This window comes from Orbicella franksi, chromosome 3 (genome assembly GCF_964199315.1).
Source record: "Orbicella franksi chromosome 3, jaOrbFran1.1, whole genome shotgun sequence".
Classification (NCBI taxonomy): Eukaryota; Metazoa; Cnidaria; class Anthozoa; order Scleractinia; family Merulinidae; genus Orbicella; species Orbicella franksi.
In genome coordinates, this window is record NC_138147.1 from 21,255,105 (window position 1) to 21,274,024 (window position 18,920).

At 38.4% G+C, this 18,920-nt stretch overlaps 1 protein-coding gene across 1 annotated transcript in view; it reads left to right on the top strand.

The window, feature by feature from the left end:
• Positions 1-1,241: 1,241 nt before the first annotated feature.
• Positions 1,242-18,920, top strand: part of LOC145482657 (5'-3' exoribonuclease 1-like) — a 252,391-nt gene continuing 234,712 nt past the window's right edge. The window contains exons 1-4 of the mRNA XM_081461264.1: positions 1,242-3,463; positions 3,594-3,725; positions 12,663-12,763; positions 17,279-17,376. Of these exons, the coding sequence (XP_081317390.1) occupies positions 3,389-3,463; positions 3,594-3,725; positions 12,663-12,763; positions 17,279-17,376 (406 nt within the window). The 5' untranslated portion in view covers positions 1,242-3,388. The remainder of the gene's footprint in view (positions 3,464-3,593; positions 3,726-12,662; positions 12,764-17,278; positions 17,377-18,920) is intronic.

The window sequence follows — 18,920 nt, forward strand, 5'->3', positions numbered from 1 at the left end:
AGGGGTAGAAGCAGGAATACGGGAAGGGGTAAGCGTAGGGGTAGAGGTAGAAATAGGGGTAGGGGCAAGTTAGGGCTATAGCTAAGGGAAAGGGTAGGGGTGGGGTAGAGGTAGAAGTAGGGGTAAGGGTAGGGGTAGCAGTAGGGGTAGGGTTAGGGGCGGTGGAAGAAGTAGGTTTACGAGTAGGGATAGGGGTAGGGTAAGGTTACGGTTTGGGGCAGGGATAGGGCTAAGGGTAGAGGTAGTGGAAGGGGTAGATAGATAGATAGATAGATAGATAGATAGATAGGTAGATAGATCACTTTATTTATACACGGTAAATTCTACTCACTTGTATACAAGCAAAAATATCTACAAGTGTAAAAATTAAACAATATAATCATTATAAAAGTAGTTACAAAGAATAAAAGCCTAACGTAAACAAACTGACCTAATCTAAACAAAGTGAGCTAACTACCTATTTATATAGAAATAAATGAAAACAAAAGTACTGCTTTTCAGGGACGCCGTGTCGTTCATTCACTCAAAACTGAAGTTCCCTAGGTTCGTCTTAAATTCACCTAATGTTTTAGATACTCTAATATCAGTTGGAAAGCTATTCCACAACGCGGCACCGCTATAAAAGAAACATTTACGAACATAATCGGTGCGAGATTGAGGAAGAACCAGCCTCATTCCGCTATTTCTTAATCTATAACTAGTTGTATCATTACGAAAGACAAATTTATTTGATAAATAATCAGGTGTCTCTCCATTTAAAGCTTTGAACATCATAATGGCTTTGGTAAAAAGCCTCTGATTCCTTAGGTTTTTCCAATTAAGTCTACGGAACAGGTCTGTTGTACTAGAATCATCAGGGGCGGACAACAATATACGAGCCGCACGGTTTTGCAGCTTCTGAAGTTTTTCGGTGGGACTTGTACTGCAGCATCCCCATACTAAACTGCAGTAGTCAAACTGGGGCTTTTCCAAACAATTGAAGGCATTGAAGATGTTCAAAAGAGTGTAGAGTGGTACGAAATTTCTAATGCGCTTAATTAAGCCTAAAGCTGAAGAAATTTTCTTACAAACACTTTCAACGTGGGTTTTCCAGCCTAAGTTTTCATCGATGTATACACCGAAAGATTTTGTTGAAGACACCTGCTCAATGGTAAAAATTACTAACGGTAAGAGACGGGTTGTCTGACAAGTAAACTCGCCTTTGCCTTAAGTTAATATTAAAAATTCGGTCTTAGTCAGGCTCAATGTGAACTTATTAGAAGACAACCAGGTATTAACGGATTTTAAATCTCTGTTAAGACAATCGTTAATTTCGTTTAAATCTTTGCCTGCGTAAGTAATGCTGGTATCGTCAGTATACATTCGAGGATGGCAACAAATTAAGGCACTGCTGTAAATCATTAATATAGATTAAGAATAAAGCGGGCCTACAATCGTGCCTTGAGGCACACCCCCGGGGCACACCGCATTTAAGGAACTTTGGCGTCGATTTAGAACAATCGATTTGGTAGGTTTGTGTTAGGTCTTCTAAATAGGAGCGAAACAAACGCAAAGCAAGTCTACGAATTCCGTACGAACGAAGCTTGAATAAGAGAATCTCATGGTCGACTGAATCAAATGCCTTCTTTAAATCTAAGAAAACTACGGCATTGATCAATCCATGGTCTATATTAAGAGCCCAGCTATCGGTTGCCTTGAGTAGAGCCGTAACCGTCGAGTGAACTGCACGGAAACCGGACTGGTGTTTGGAAAGAAGATTATTCTTCGTAAGGTAGACATATAGTTGATCATAGATTATCCGCTCAAAGACTTTTGCTACCACGGGAGAGAGGGGAGACTCTTGCGGATGTTGGACAAGAACCCAACCGTTTTGCTTCCAAAAGGATTTGATGATTTTATTGCATTCCATTACTTTTTTTCCCGAGAGACCCCTTGTCAAAGCGAAAGCGTTGAGTCAAGGCTGAGATTGTGACTTTTGTGCTTGGAGGGGACGAAGAAACAAGGTTTCCCAAGTCAACCAGCTTTTCAGGCTTTTCAGCAACAGTACGCGGAGAGGAATCAGTAAGGACCGAAGTTTGTTGGTACCCGCGTGAAGAATAATTTCACGAGGCTCGAGCTGGAGGGATGGTTGCAGATAGTGCTTCCTGTCGCTAGATGATGCACCGGGAAAGCTTCGAATAGTGACACGATGTTTGGTTTCACGGCTTAATCATTACGTAGCCCTTTGATCATCGAGTCTCCAATTATTATTGCTATATCATTACGCTACATGCTCTTGATCCATACCGGTGGCAGCTTGTTGCCCCTGGGGAGATTTGGAGCCTCTTGATTAGTTCTTTTTAAGGTAGAGGTAGCCGGGTAGGGTTAAGGGTAGGGGTAGGGGTAGGTCTAGGGGTAGGGGTAGGGGTAGGGGTAGGGGTAAGGATAGGGCTAGGGATTCATGTAGGGGAAGGGGTAGGTATAGGAATAAGGATAGGGGTAAAGGTAGACATAGGGGTAGTAGCAGGGGTAGGGGTAGGTTAAGGGTTAGGCGTAGGGTTAGGGGTAGGGGTACAGCTTGGGATAGGTGTAGTGGTAGGCGTAGGGGTAGGGGTAGGGGAAGAGGTAGGGGAAGGGCTAAGGTTAGGGGTAGGGAAAGGGGTAGGGAGTAAGAGTAGGGGTAGGGTAACGATAGAAGTAGGGCTAGGGGTACCGGTGGGGGTAGGGATAGGGGTAAATTGACAAGGAACTGATTGTATCAACTCATTCAAGCACTGCGCATTGATCATCGCAACGGATGGCAGTAAGGATTTGCTGATTCATTGCCTAAAACTCAATGAACCGAGTGTAGAAGGGCTGGAAAGGTTTACGTTACGTAATTCTTCAAGAGAGATTGGACCCTTCCGAGGCTTCTGAGGGATTGACACAGTGTTACAACCGTAGGTATATTTTTTGGTTTACAAGTAGATGGGCATATAACCGGGTGGGTGCTTTTAAATGGTGGGCTTGTAGGCGGCAGTTTATAGTATATAGCAGCATATAATATTTAATTCCATCTTTATGCTAAATTTATTTTCGTTGAACTCAAAAGATGCTTCCTCTCCCCGCTCTCACTCGTCTTCTCCATCAGTTTAAGCCTGATATCCGCAGGCGAGTAGGTGACTTCGCTACGCATGCGTCACGTAAAATATGGTACATTATTTGTCCCCATACATAACATGTCTACCCCTTGAACGCCGCTCCCCCGCTTGATAGCTATTAACGCGGGCTCGAGCTTTATGGCGACTTTGATGCATGTCGTCGCTTTTCATACTCTCTAAAAGTTCTTTAAAATATTTTTGTAAATAGATTGAAAGTTTTTGCTTCGTGATATTTTTAGTTGTTTCACTGTTTTTTAGACAAAAGAACAATGGGAGTTCCAAAGTTTTATCGCTGGGTTAGTGAGCGATATCCATGTTTGAGCCAAGTCATTCAAGAGCACCAGGTAACGCAGGCCAAGCTACGTTTAAGGCTTAAGTTTAACTCTTAGTTTAAAGGTTAAGAATGATTTTGCAAATTATTTAAGTCGGCCACCTTTTGTTTTCTTATTTCGTCTCATCTCCGTTGAATTTCAGATTCCGGACTTTGATAATTTGTACTTGGACATGAATGGAATTATTCATCCATGTTCTCATCCAAATGACGATGATCCTCACTTCAGAAAAACCGAAGAAGATATTTTTGCTGATATATGTCATTATATAGAAGTAAGTGTCCACATTTTTGCCTATGCTTTTAAAGTTTGTTGAATTTTTTGTTGTTGGCAAGCGGCTGGCAAGGTGGCCAATGTTTCTCATTTATTCAACATGTGCAGTGGGCGACCATATATTAGGCTCTTCAGTTCGTCTTGTGTAATCTTGTTGGTGAGGTTAGTTCAGAAAAGAACTGTTGTTGGTGACTGACGTTTGGATAACCTGGTTGGAAGTAATCTTCAGAGTCCAGATGTAGAGGTGGAAGTCAAGATGACTTTTACTTAGGTTGTTGAAACATTCGTCACCATCAACAGTTCTTTTCACATGTACCCTCATCCAGATGATTACGTATATATACGAACTACATGTACTGGTACTTTTGATACTTCAAACCATTTACTATTTTAGGCTGTTTGGTAGGACTTAGCAGCCACTAAGTTTGCTAAGCAAAAAAATAATGTGTGATGCCAATAAAGGACTTAGGAGTCGTTGACTGGAAATATCAAGAATGGCTGGCCAGGTTCGAAAAATCAAAAATCCTGAAACTTTGCCTAAAGAACGCTTTTAGAGAACTACTTTCGAAAACATTATTCCGATTTTCTTAAAATTTAAAAGTCTTCAAGAAATTTGCAAAAAACGAAAATACAGCATTTTGCCTAATTAAATATCCAAAAAATATCTGGAAAATTGACAAAGTTCTTGGTACCCGCATTGAAACAATTTACAAAACTAGAACACCGGATAAACTTAGCATAAGAGCTTTACTTTTCTTCAGTCTAACAATAGGAAGTTTTAAATTTTTCAAGCATTTTGAAGGATTCCATTGACCGTCGAAGAATTTCCTTCTCAAGCCCCCTTGAAAACGGCAAAAATTGCATAGTTTTACAGGCTTAAAACGCATCTTGGTATGTACGATATGGAACTAAAACAAGTACTGTGCAAAAGTGTGTCGTTTCTACTATAATAGTATGGAAAAAAAATTTCTGGGTAATTAATGTTTACACAGGTAAAATGCAAAAGTTCACGGCAGTCTCTTCTCAAATTTGTGTAATACGGCATGTTCATAGAACTCTATTGTTGAGCACTCTAGTCTGTTTTTGTTCCATTTATTGGCCATGCGTTGTGGGAAATATATATATTTTCAGTTAGCTCCAATTGGAATTGCTTGATTATTGAGGTTTAGACTCGTGCTTATAATAGAAACATATCAGGGTTTGTCTTTCCCGTTTATACACACTTGATTAGTCTGCAAATATTCGAAAGGAGACTGGTCTTTTAAAGTAAATTTTAGCGTGTCTCGATCTTGATGGAAAACAAATTAATTAGATGCACTAAATGAAACAAAGAGGTTTTGTGAGCGTGATCCAGCTACATCAGGGAAGCAAGTTTTCTTGAAAAATAGAGTGAGACTGTTTGAAATCTATCCCGCGATCTGACCTCGGTTGGAATTTGGCCTAATCCAAACGTCGTGCTTCTGCCGTACTGAACTCAGATAAATTTGTCCCAGCAGTGGCAATGACAAGACAACAGTGGTGAGTCCAAATGTCAAATTTAATAAGTCGTGCAAAAGATCGGAAGACTCTTGCCTTGCTGAAGGCCATTTTAAATGCCACAAATATTAGCAACGACAGCTGTTGCAGCAAGCTATGAATTCAGTTCGGCACAGTAAGAGCACGCCGAAGCCAAGTCATGCTACACGGCATGCAAACTTTATTCATCCCCCTGGGCGGGTAGCACGGGGGGGGGGGGGGGAGAGACTCACATATAAAAATAACGGGGGTGATCGTCGTGCATTTTAGGGGTTGATCCTCAAAAGGTCCACTGCGAGAGCTTTTGCGATACCTTTTAGGTGATTGAGCCGAAAAACATGACTGGGGATAATGCGTTATGTAAACGGTTGTCAGTTTAACCGTCAATTTTTTGGAAACTATTAAGGCTAAGTAATTGAAGACACCAACAATGACAAAAAAAACACTTAGAAATATATCAAGTAGTCATTCTATGAAGAGACTTTTCAATTTTCGTCAATTATACAAATACGTTCACCTAGCCTCAAAAAACGTTTGTGTTTGCTGGCATGCGTTCTTACTGCCCAGATTTTTTGTTTCAAATACTGATTGAAGAAGACCAAAAGTTGATCAAAGTATTTATTTCAACTCGATATTGGGCAAACTAAAACGTGTCTTAAGCCCGTAACTTACGCAATTTTTGCTGTTTCCATAGGGGCTTAAATTCTTCGCCAGTCGACAGAACCTCTCAAAATGTAATTTAATGTGAATTAAATTCGGCGTGACTACTTATAGCATGGCAGGCCAAATGGCATTCCGCATGGCAGTAGTACGACTTCGCTTCGAACGAATGAGGCAGCTTTGAACCAATTCATAGCCTGCTGCAACAGCTGCCGTTGCTAATATTTGTGGCATTTAAAATGGCCTTCAGCAAAGCAAGCGTCTTCTGATCTTCTACGCGACTGATTAAATTTGACGTTTGGAATCACCGCCGTTGTCTTGTCATTGTCAGTGTTGGGACAAATTTATCTGAGTTCGGCACGGCAGGAGCACGATGTTTAGACTAGGCTGAATTCCAAGTGAGGTCAGATCATGGGATAGACATCAAACAGTCTTACACTATTTTTCAAGAAAACTTGCTTCCTTGGTCTAGCTGGATCATGTTTATAAAACCTCTTCGTTTCAATTAGTACATTTAATTAATTCGTTATCCATCAGATCATTCAGATGAAAAAAAAAAAACTTTAAAAGACCATTCTCGTTTTGAATATTTGCAGACTAAGCGAGGGTGTATAGATGGGAAAGACTAACCCCAATATGTTTCTATTATAAGCCAGTGTCTAAACCTCAATAATGTAGGAATTCCAATTGGAGCTAACTAAAAATATATATTACGTGATGCCAGTCATGCAATACATGTAGTGTGTTTAATCTATGTAACTTTGAACGTATATCTTGGGCTTTTTCTATAGTTTTATGTATCTTGAGTGAAATAATGAAACGATGTTGAAATAACAACATGGATTAACTCTCTTTTTGTATATTTCCCACAAAGCATGGCCAATAAATGGAACAAAAAGAGACTAGAGTGCTCAACAATAGAGTTCTATTAAAATACCGTAAGCCTGCAAATAATTTTTGTCTATAGGCAGGTCATTTGTCAGGACAAGGACTAGTTTTGACCTGACAAAAAGCCAGTCTGGTTGTTGTTAGAAATTAAAAAGAGGCATTTGAGACATTTTGATATTTCAGTGTAGACTCTTCGCCAAAATATTGGTTGCAAATTCGAATAGCTTTAAAGTCAACTGAATCTAAAATCGCTACTAGCACCAGCAAGGGGACCTTTACATCAGGTTTGGTATTATTTTGAAAAGCGATTTTGAAAAGATTGTAATTGTTTCATCTGTGTTGTACAACCAGGCTGGTCACCCCAGACAATATCTGCATAATCTAGGTGTGGTAGGACAAGGCCATTAAAATATGATGTGAGACTTTTCTGATCCAGCATATGATAGATTTGATTGAAGACTGACAGGCGATGTCCTAATTTTTGTAAGAGGCTATTGACGTGCATCTTCCACTTCCATTTCTCATCCAATAATATGCCTAGATACTTAAAAGATGAAACACAATTTATTTGCCCTTCGTCAGTAGAAAACTGAAAGTCATTAAACGGAGGCAACATTGTCTTGCTACCCGAAAGCATCAATTTAGTCTTCTTCACATTAAGCGTTAATTTGTTGTTGGTGTACCAGGTGGAGTTCACTCTTCGTTACAGCAGCTGACAAGCTGTTAATGTAAACATTAAATAGAAGCGGGCCTAGAATACTTCCTTGTGGCACACCCAGGTCAATGGGGCGAGTCTCTGATACCTCCCCGTTTATACACACACATTGCCGTCTGTTTGCAAGATACGATTTAAACCATCTCAGACTCCTTGCTGCTAGTCCTATGTGTTCAAGCTTTCCCAGGAGTATCTTGCGATTTATAGAGTCGAATGCCTTGGATATATCGAGAAATAGCATACCAGCAACTTTTCCTCCATCCATGGCATCAAGCACAGAGTTGTTCAGTTGACCCACTGCTTGTGCCGTACTACGCCCAGGCCTAAATCCATACTGATGTTTGTATAACCAGCCCAGGTGATCTAGATAAGCACTCATTTGTGTGTGTATCACTCTCTCCAAAACTTTACGTAGAACCGGCAATACAGAAATAGGCCTATAGTTTTCAACCAAAAGTTTGTCTTCAGCTTTTTTCAGAGGGGTTACACGTGCGACCTTCCACAAGGCAGGAACAGTTGCATCTGTGATTGATGTATTAATGAGACAAATTTACAAACATTTATACCCCTAGTCACACAAACGTTTCCAACATAACAAGTTTCCCACGACGTCTAAGGAAAACGGGAAAAGCGATGAAACAATCTCCCGCATGGACATCTTGTCAGTATAAAACCTCACAATAACATTCTGAGACTTGAAAATTGGCTGAGATGAATTCTTCGACTTTTTCTGAAAGCAAGTTTCCTCTGAAAGTTTTCGGGGTCAGTTGAATAAGAAATTTGCGTAATTATTTAAAATGTGGAATTGGAGGTGTTTGTGACTAAAAAGTGTGACTAATTTGTACATTCATGCTTTTCACAAAAACACTGACAGACTTAAAAAAAACTATAAAGAGTTAAAAGTTAAACTGATTTTTGATAATACCGACTAGAAAAATATTTGGTTACGTTTTAGAGGTTTTAAAGTTTTTGAAAGTGATTGCATTCAGATAAACGAAACGTGAGTATTTGGGCCGTGTATTCAGTTTCCATAATATTTTAATCGGGTCAATGTGTTACGACTGAAAATTAATTCCACAACACTTGGTGGTAACAAACAACGAGTAATGACATAAGACCTCAGTTTTTAGTAGTTTTTCAGATGAACTTAATTCAGACGAAGTGGGGCTTCACGATCTTTCACAATGCCACCGCAAAATGTGTAAACTAACATGTAAGAATAGTGGTGCTGATGTGATGTGTTTACAATTCGACATAACATTTGAGATGATGCACTGTGCGTGATAAAATTCTTAGAATTGGAATAAAAGCAAAACCAATAACAAAGCTTTTTTGCGTAGTATTGTGTGGCAGTATAACAAAATAACTTGTCCCATATTCGGCCACAAATTTCCAGTGAAACTATTTTTCACTTTAGCAGAAATGCCCGGTCAGATTGTCCGACTAGGCTAAGCTTTTGCCTGTCAAAACCTCAAATTTACTGGACAATTGTCCGATGACCGACTGTTATTTGCAGGCTTTTACCGTATTATGCAAATTTGAGAAGAGACTGCCGCGAACCTTTGCATTTTACCTGTGTGAACATTAATTGCCCAGAAATGTTTTTCCATACTATTATAGTAGAAACGACACACTTTTGCACAATACTTGAAGAAGCTAGTCATAAAAGGGGATAAGTGACGATTTTGGTTGCTTTTCTTTTTTCTTGCTCCAAATTAGCTGAATTTTTGCATGTGGTCTTCAATGTAATAGAAAAACATGTTCCTGTATTTTTGCCGCTGGTTTTTGCTTCGTTTTATAACGACGCCGCTAGGAAAACCGAGTGGCATACACAATATCCTGAAAACGAAGCAAAGTTTAGCGGAAAAACTATGGGACATTGCTAAACATACCTAAACAAAACTCTATGCGAAATTTGGAACGTTTTCGACAAAGTTCACTTTTGATTAAAATACCTAACGCCCTTTTCCCGCTGAGGCTGCAAATAAACGAAGCCGGGCCTTTGTTATGATAAACAGAGCCGATCCTTTGTTATAATAACCAAGCCAAGCCTTTGTTATAAGTCGAAGTCTCGCCTCGGTTTATCATAACAAAGGATCAGCCCACCGTGACCGCAGGGACTTTGATCTCACTTAGAAAGCAGCAAAATGTCAATTTCACGCAACGTATAAGCTCAAAAATGTTAATTTTAGGTCAAAAAAGGTTTAAATGTTGATTTCACGTTAACGCGTGACGGCAACGAGGTTGATTTCACTTAGAAACCAGCAAAATGTCAATTTCACGCAACACATAAGCTTAATGATGTTGATTTCAGGTCTAAATAGGTTAAAATGTTGATTTCACGTTAACGCATGACGGCAAGGAGGTTGATTTCTCTTAGAAACCAGCAAAATGTCAATTCTGCGCAACGTATAAGCTCAAAAATGTTGATTTTAGGTCAAAAAAGGTTTAAATGTTGATTTCACGTTAACGCGTGACGGCAAGGATGTTGGTTTCACTTAGAAACCAGCAAAATGTCAATTTTATGCAGTGCATAAGCTCAATGATGTTGATTTCAGGTCTAAATAGGTTAAAATGTTGATTTGACATTAACGCGTGACGGCAAGGATGTTGGTTTCACTTAGAAACCAGCAAAATGTCAATTTCACGCAGCGCATAAGCTCAATGATGTTGATTTCAAGTCTAAATAGGTTAAAATGTTGATTTCCCGTAAACGCGTGATGGCAAAGATGTTAATTTCACTTAGAAAACAGCAAAATGGTAATTTCACGCAGCGCATAAGCTCAATGATGTTGATTTCAAGTCTAAATAGGTTAAAATGTTGATTTGACGTTAACGCGTGACGGCAAGGATCTTGGTTTCACTTAGAAAACAGCAAAATGGTAGGAGCACATGATGGGCTCCTGAAAATGGTAATTTCACGCAACGTATAAGCTCAAAAATGTTGATTTCAGGTCAAAAAAAGGTGTAAATAAAAATAAAATGAAACAAATAAACATTTCAATAAGCACTATTCCAAATATGGCAACGTCTTAAATGGCTAAAAAATCACGAGATAAAACATAGTTTTCGACAAACGCAATTGTAGCTTTGTCACGCACTGCCATAACTTCCAAGTTCAAAATGTGCTGGTACCTCTTATGCCTGATGAGGATAACAACTTTGGTGGCTGTTTAGTTTTGGATTTAAGAATTTGACGACTCCACGTGAAAACACTCTATAAATAGGGCTGACAGATTAACAGATTAACCCTTCTGCGCAACGTATGGGTCTCCATACATCTGCATGTCCCCTGATCTCAGAAGCTCAAAACACTATAAATCATGCCGATTTGAAATAAAATCAATGCAAACTGGATCACAGATCTGTTACAATTGATCACCACTTGCTGGCCATTATTATGTTTAAATCTAGTTACCAGTTTGAGAAACGTCCGCAGAACGTAATCGCAATGCATGCCGGGAAGGGTCTTTACACCTCGTGCGCGGGAAAACATGGCGGTCAATACAAGACAAATTTTATAAGTCTAAAACCAGTTCTCGCTTTTCAAACTTTGACGCTAGCAACACTTGGCAAATGGGCCACAACTCACCAGAGGGTATTTTTCTTGGACAAGAACTGCTCTTGGACTTTGCTACCTGGCTCGATCTGACTTTGAACGCCGATAACACGATTACGGTATATCAGCTGCCTTCGAAGTTTCAGAACACGTTTTGATTCTTTAAAACATGCTGATGACTTATGGGTTTATCGAGGCTTTATGATGCCTCTCAACCACCAGGCAGGCATACAAGGTGCTTTAAAACAATGCTTAAGATATTAGTTGACAGAGCTCTAATGCGGCACATCTCTTTTTTGTTTGATGGCATTTTGTTTGACGCTCGATCGATTCACGTGTTGTGTTCACGTCACAATAACCGGTGTAAACAATCCGTTCCCAGATTTCCGCTCTATATGCTGTGGGATTTGGTTTTGACTTCATACACTATAAACAGTCTGCCTGTTTGCTGTTCAACAAATAAACTCCTAAAGACATGGCTAGGAAAAGCCAAGCTTTTTGCCTACGTTTTAACTCGAAAACAAAGCAAAAACCAGCGACAAAAATACAGAACCACGTTTTTCTATTACATTGAAGACCACATGCAAAAATTCAGCTAATTTGGAGCAAGAAAAAAGAAAAGCAACCAAAATCGTCACTTATCCCCTTTTATGACTAGCTTCTTCACTTGTTTTAGTTCCATATTGGACATGCCAAGATGCGTTTTAAGCCTGCAAAACTATGCAACTTTTGCCATTTTCAAGGGGGCTTGAAAAGGAAATTCTTCGACGGTCAACGGAATCCTTCAAAATGCTTGAAGAATTTAAAACTTTCTATGGTTAGATAGAAGAAAAGTAAAGCTCTTATGCTAAGTTTATCCGGTGTTCTAGTTTTGTAAATTGTTTCAATGCGAGTACTGAGAACTTTGTCAATTTTCCAGATTTTTTTGCATATTTAATTAGGCAAAATGCTGTATTTTCGTTTTTTGCAAATTTCTCGATGACTTTAAATTTTAAGAAATTCAGAATAAGATTTTCAAAAGTAGTTCTCTAAAAGTGTACTTTAGGCAAAGTTTCAGGATTTTTGATTTTTCAAACCTGGCCAGCCATTCTTGATATTTCCAGTCAATGACTCTTAGTGTTTCATTTAAGTCTGCTTATTGAAAGGACTCCAATCAGACTTAGCACACAAAAATTATTGTGTTGTCTTAGCTTTTCCATAGTGCGTGAAGTTATGTAGTAGTAGTAGCAGCAGTAGCAGCAGTAGCAGCAGTAGCAGTAGTAGCAGTAGTGGTAGTAGTAGTTTATTTATTCACATTACACTCATGAGTTTAAGACACGTTTGAACAACAGCAACAATAACAATGACTTTATTTGCTCTCAGTTAGAAATTAAATGAACAAGAATAAGTTAAATGTCAAATGTGAATGTGCTAAGTAATTAACATGAAAAAGAAGCTGTATGTTTCTACTGCAAAAATGAAGCCCTCATCAGCGACTAAATCCCCGTTGATCTTTGGTGAAACAGACAAATTTTTCTTTTCTTTGGTTACATGTAAGTTGTCATTGAAACCACTGTTAACTGAGCAGGTTTGTTAATGTTTACTGAACTGTTTACATGTAGGTGCTGTTTCGGATCATTAAACCAAAGAAAGTGTTCTTTATGGCTGTTGATGGCGTGGCTCCCAGAGCAAAAATGAATCAACAAAGAGGAAGACGTTTTCGGTAATATAAATAATGTTACTGCTTTCTCAATTTGCTTTTACTATTTTGTAGTCTTTCTGCTATGGCTTTCCCCTTGTAATATGTTACCATTTTTGTCCTCTACAGTCATATAATTTGCTGCTCAGGGTGGCTCCCTATAGTTTTATGGTTGCTTGCACGCTGAGGATGAAAGCTCAAGTTATCTGCGTGCACTTGAAGGAAAACGTCAGTGTTTTTGGATTTTTTGTGACGTCAACATCATCACAAAAAGCAAAACTGACAGTGAATTTTCTTGCGTTTCCTTTGGTGAAATTCCGTGAAATTTGGCAAATTGGTAGTAAATATTTTACTTAGTCGGAGCTCGTTTTTCAGGGAAATCTATAAGATCAGGTTTTTTGCAGCGATAAAAGACATAAATTTGAAAAAAATCGAAAAAACTGCCTCTTCAAACCCTACGTTTTTTGTGTTTAAAATTTGTATTCCACTGGAAGCGATGTGCTGTAAAAATTTTGGGGGATTTCACTGAAAGAAATTCAGGAAAATCACAGATTAAGCCATAAAAACAGTAAAAAACACATTTGTTTGGGCATTTATAATTCCAGGCTAATACCCAAAATTTTAACAGAGATGATAGTTCAACACTATTTAATCATTGCTCATTACATGTAATAAGTTTGAGAGTACTGGGTGTGAAAGCAAATGCAAAAACAGCATTCAAAACATAACACTTGGGTGCACAACGCCGTAAATGATTACCCTTTCTAGCCACCTTAAAGTGCCACTATGATCAAATTCTCAATATCCAATTTTTCACACACAACAGTACACAATTATAAAGTAGATGACAATCTTAAGTGCGGTGAGACAAACATTACAGCCATAATAACATTTATTTTTGGAAGAGAGAATATCAAATTTGCTGAATGATCTATCCCTCAATTGCCTCACTATTGAGGCATTGTGGCAAATATGTTTGCATGAAATGATACCATTGTCCACATTTAGGCCCTGATTATCCTTTCGCTGTGTTCAAATGGGATTCTATTTCTTCATGGCATTTGGGGAAATCTAACTGTCATTTTATCACATGTATACAGTAGTGTGTCCTCTGAGTTGTGCGCAAAAGATTCGTAAGAGGCTGAATTTATATCTGCAGGGGAAGGATTGTGAAAATACGATTTAAAAAAGGTACATACGGTCCCTAGTTCTATAATCAAATTTTTGGGGAAAATTGGGCGCGATATCTCTCCGTTTATCTCTGAATTACACTAATGAGCTATTGTTTTCTCTTAACGTTAGGTGAAAACACGGTAATGTCTGTCTCAACGTACTAAAGATTGTCACTTTCACGGATATGGTTGTATAATAATGCAATTGATTGTGAGTGCTCATGCAAATTCCGTTATTGAAAGTCTTTTGTTGAAAAAGGAATGTCCAAAAGTGTAAATGATTGTCGTTTTGTGACAACGAATTTTATTTTGACTAAAATGAAAATACATTTACAGCCAATGAATGTCAAAGGAAGGTATTGTTTATCTTTTGATGATTTTGAATGTTAATACATATGCAAGTGTTATTCTTGAACGTTCCTTACGTGCAAATGAAGGTCATATTGGTGTTAATGAGATTATGTTGACCATAATGAAACAAATTTGGACTCAAATGAATGGATATATTCTGTAAATGAACAGCAAAAGGTGTATTTGTTTCGAAGCCAAAATACGGGTGCAAGACATGCACTTTTATGTCTGAAGTTTTGGATGGCAAGGGCTATTCTTTGTGGGTGCAAGACAAAATTAATCAGACTGCATGTACACAAACACAAAAGTTATACCCATGCCATTTCAAAAAGACAGTAAATTATGTGAGCAATGAATGAGTTGCAGGAATAAAAGTACATGAAAGTCGCAATTTCATTAGGTCAATTTGTTGAACAATCTGGTAAATTAAACCATTAGCATTCATGTATGCCCATCCCAAAATACTGGTTTCCAAAATACTTGTACCCTGCATTTAATGCAACTTGTGAGATGGAAAAGTAAATCATTATGCCCAGTAAATCCAGACAAATAATTTATTGGCTTTTTTAGTTAACTTTTATTTCAGCTTGAGCTACACAGTCATATACATAATTGTAGAGCCATGCATGTATAAGTATACAGCTTGTATGTAGATGAAGTTACGACAAAGACATTGGGACTGTTAAAGGGTACAGTTTGTAATACAGATGAAGTTCTGATTAAAGTGTGAGCCTTTGATGTACACAGTTTACAATATAAAGCAAGCTACGCCTGACACATAGACCTGTGAAAGCACAAAGTTACCATAATTTCCGGCCGTTTACCCGCTTGGTAGATTACTCGCATTGGTCATTTTTCGCAATAATAAGAAAAAAATTTCAACAGATTACCTGCACTGGCAGATAACCTGCACCCAAAAACAAAAGAAATTCCTGAACTCACAAAGTTGGAGTGACGATAAGCCCTCATGGCCGTGCATTTAACGCCGAAGATTGATAAACTTCCTCCGCCAGTAGCGGATCATAGATGCGTCGATTTCAAATTCTCTTGCTGCTGCTCGGCTTCCAATTTCATCTGCATGAGCGAAAACTCTGAGCTTATACTCAAAAGTGAAACTCTGACGTGCGTGTTTAACACCGGGCATTTTGACTCAAAATTACTCTTGGCTACACTTATTACACTTACTACACTTTTTATAACATTTTGAATCAAATAAAAACTTCATCCATTGTTTTTGTTAACAAAATATCCTTTAGCGTGTAATTCCTAAGTTTTCACGCCCATTGTTTTTGATCTTCCATTTAATGATACCACAGTTTTTGATCTTCCATTTAATGATACTATTTGATAATTAGATTAGTTCTTGTTTATTGGTGAAATGAAAATCTGCGTTTTGAATAAAACAAAATCATTCCTCTTCAACTTTTCAGCAGATATTTCACTTTTATTTTCCATTTTTCCAACAGTGAGTAAAAAAATACACATCTTTCTTATAATTATTTTCATGGAAACAAAGGTACCTTGTTGCACACATTGGCGAGGAAAACAAAAGTCTCAAGTTACATACGTTGGCTTGAAAGTTCAATTCTCATATTTGCAGCAATGACTTTAAAACCGTCTTGACAAACGGTAATTGTAAGCTATTTTGGGCCTTGAAAGAAAACACAAGCATGAAACATACACACTGCTAAGATTATGTCTTATCAATCAAGTTTTTGTCTGCCCATATTCCGCTCATATTAGTTGACTACCAAGGGAGTGAACGGCATGGGTGAGGACCTATGTGACTACTGTATCACAGCCGTAAATTACCCTCTGCACTATCTGAGATTGTGTCACTAGAATCAACTATGGGTGAAAAAGGTGTCTTTATTTTCCAAAGGAGTTAAAATGTTAGAAGTATAGGAACTATCAAATTTATTAATAGTTCGCTACACTATCGTGATTGTTATTGATGTTTGAATTTTTCTATTGATCCATTGCTATTGCAGCGTTAACATTGCAATTAATTGATAGTCTGATGTATTTTTACAGTTAAAATTGTAACTAGAGGCATGGAGATTATCATGCTCAAGAAAGTGCAGATATCCTCCTTTTATGAACCAAGTTTTCATTAAAGTTGAGGACAAGTGCATTTCCAAAATTCTTGATACAGTGTACATGGGGTGACTACATCATACAGCTACAAGAGGCAACAATGTAAAATGTAGATGACAACAGACACAGCCACATTAATTTACATGTACATCACCAGGAGCTCTTGATTAAGTCACCATGCCGTCTCCTTACAAATCCACCCATGTTCAACATAGTAGATGTAACCATATGTATTAATCGTACATGCATATACATGTGTTTACATACCTCTACAAACAAGTGGTGCCCGTTTTATGAACCTCATATTGCCGTAGAAGTTTTTGTAGAGCGCTACACCTCTACGCTTTTATCACCAATCACTTTGTACTTCTTCTCCTGAGTGTACATATAAAATGGTGGCATGTTACCATGGTTCGTGGTAGACCCGTAGAGCGGTAAAGCCGTGGAGCCATAGAGCCATGGAGCCATAGAGTCGTAGAGTTCATTATCTAGATATGTGTGAACGTAGAGCCATAGAGTTCATTATGTAGAAACGATTGCCAATGAATGAGTTCAGGTGTATGGTTGAATAAAAACTACAACAGACCAAAAACTGTTGGTAACGGTGGTAGCATGCTACTGTTTTATATGTACACGCAAGAGAAGAAGTACAAAGTCATTGGTGATGAAAGCGTAGAGGTGCAGCGTTTATGCAAACTTTTAAGCTTATTCAAGCTTCATAAAACGGGCTGGGTATATCTACAAAACTTTCTATGCAATTTTGAATGTTGTAAAACATCCTGGGTAGAGCCTTGCACTGTATGCAAGCTCTGATAATTATCATTAGATATTATCACCTTCATTATGACACAGTCATATTACTGTTATTAGAATTGATTTAGTCAATAATTATTACTCTCTTGTTTGCAATTTCCAACAGATCTGCAAAGGAGGCAGAGGACAACATTCGTAAAGCTTTAGAAAAAGGCCAAGTTCTACCAAAAGAAGAGAGATTTGATTCAAATTGCATTACTCCTGGTATGCATTTATGTGCTTTAATTTATTATGTACAGAACATGTAGTACAGGGATTCTGCTTATGGTTAGAATCTAGTTGTAGTACTTTTATCTCGCATGGCACAATGTTGTCCTGATACATTGCGGTTGATTTCCTGCCCCGTTTATGGCTGATGCCCCGCCGTTGGTTGATTTCCTGCCTTGTTGTGTGGTTGATATCACGCCGCGTGGTTGATGTCCCGCCAGGTGGTTGATTTCCCGCCCTTTTGATGGCACCATAATTGTTGATGGAGTAAAATGGTGTAGGATTTCACAGTTTCAACGGTAATTCTTGGTTTTCATGTTATGTGCGTAGATTAGTGATCGAACAATAGCATTATGTACTTTTAAGATTGTGTTTTAGTCGTTTTCTATTTTTTTTTCGCCTTTAAACTTTCAGCAGGTTCTCTCAGTAATCACCGCGCAAAGTACATCAAAGGTTAAATATTTAGTGTGTGATCGACTACGAGCATTTGATAAAACAATTAAGAATGTTCTTCCAGTCTCATATAACCCTTGGTGGCCACCTGAGCTATTTCTTTAAAGTGGTAAGGTTGATATTTTCATTACAAAATCAAAGTTACCGGACTCTTATTGCTGGCTTTCACTGTCATGCCATCAAAATAGCCCTCTTTTTCAGGGTATTTCAAGTAACCAAGCCAATTTACTGTTGCCAGGAAGGGAGAAATACAGGTCAGAAAGTCAACAAGGTGGGATTTTAAATCCCAATGCAACAATGCATCAGCAACTTATTATATGAACGTTGTCGAAAAGTGGGCCATTCACGAACACATGGCTCATAAAGAGGAAACGACAGATCGCTATTACAATGTAGGCCATATCAAAAAGAAGTGTGCCTGAGGTCACCAACTACTGAAAAAGTCCCTTGGCTTGGATACGTCAGTAACTACAAAATCAGACACCAAGTCGACAAATTCAGCAAAGCTTGACTAGGAGGACCATGAGTACCATGAGGAAGAATCAGAGCCAATTATTCATGATGAAGGACTCTCTAGTAGCCAAGTAGAAGTCATTGAAATGCTGTTTTCCAGCCAAATAATTTCTCAGGCCCAAATCACGTTCGGCATTGTGAGAAAAATCATGGCCGAACACATGCCGGGATTTAAGCGAATTTGCAGATGATTCTAAGATGGTCGAGAGAGCCTACGACAAAGTGGCCTACCTGGTAAAATCAGAACATAGTATTACCATCAAAGGAACCTGAACCATCGTCGAGCAGAACAGAAGCATGGTTTAACAGCGTAACTGAAGTGGAATGTGTGTCTGCTGCCACTAACTACCAACCAAAAGCGAAATGGAATAAGCCAGATGAAAACTAAGAAAACAAAGAAGAGCTGAAGTCGTTATTCCACTCCAATAACGGCCTGAAGGAAATCCTTAACAGAAAAGACGGTGACTTTGAGCCCTACTACAACAAAGTGAAATACATGTTCGAAAAGGGGGCCAACAAATAGAGAAGTTGAAAGGTCATGCTTGCTTTCAAGTGACCACATTTGAACTGTGGAC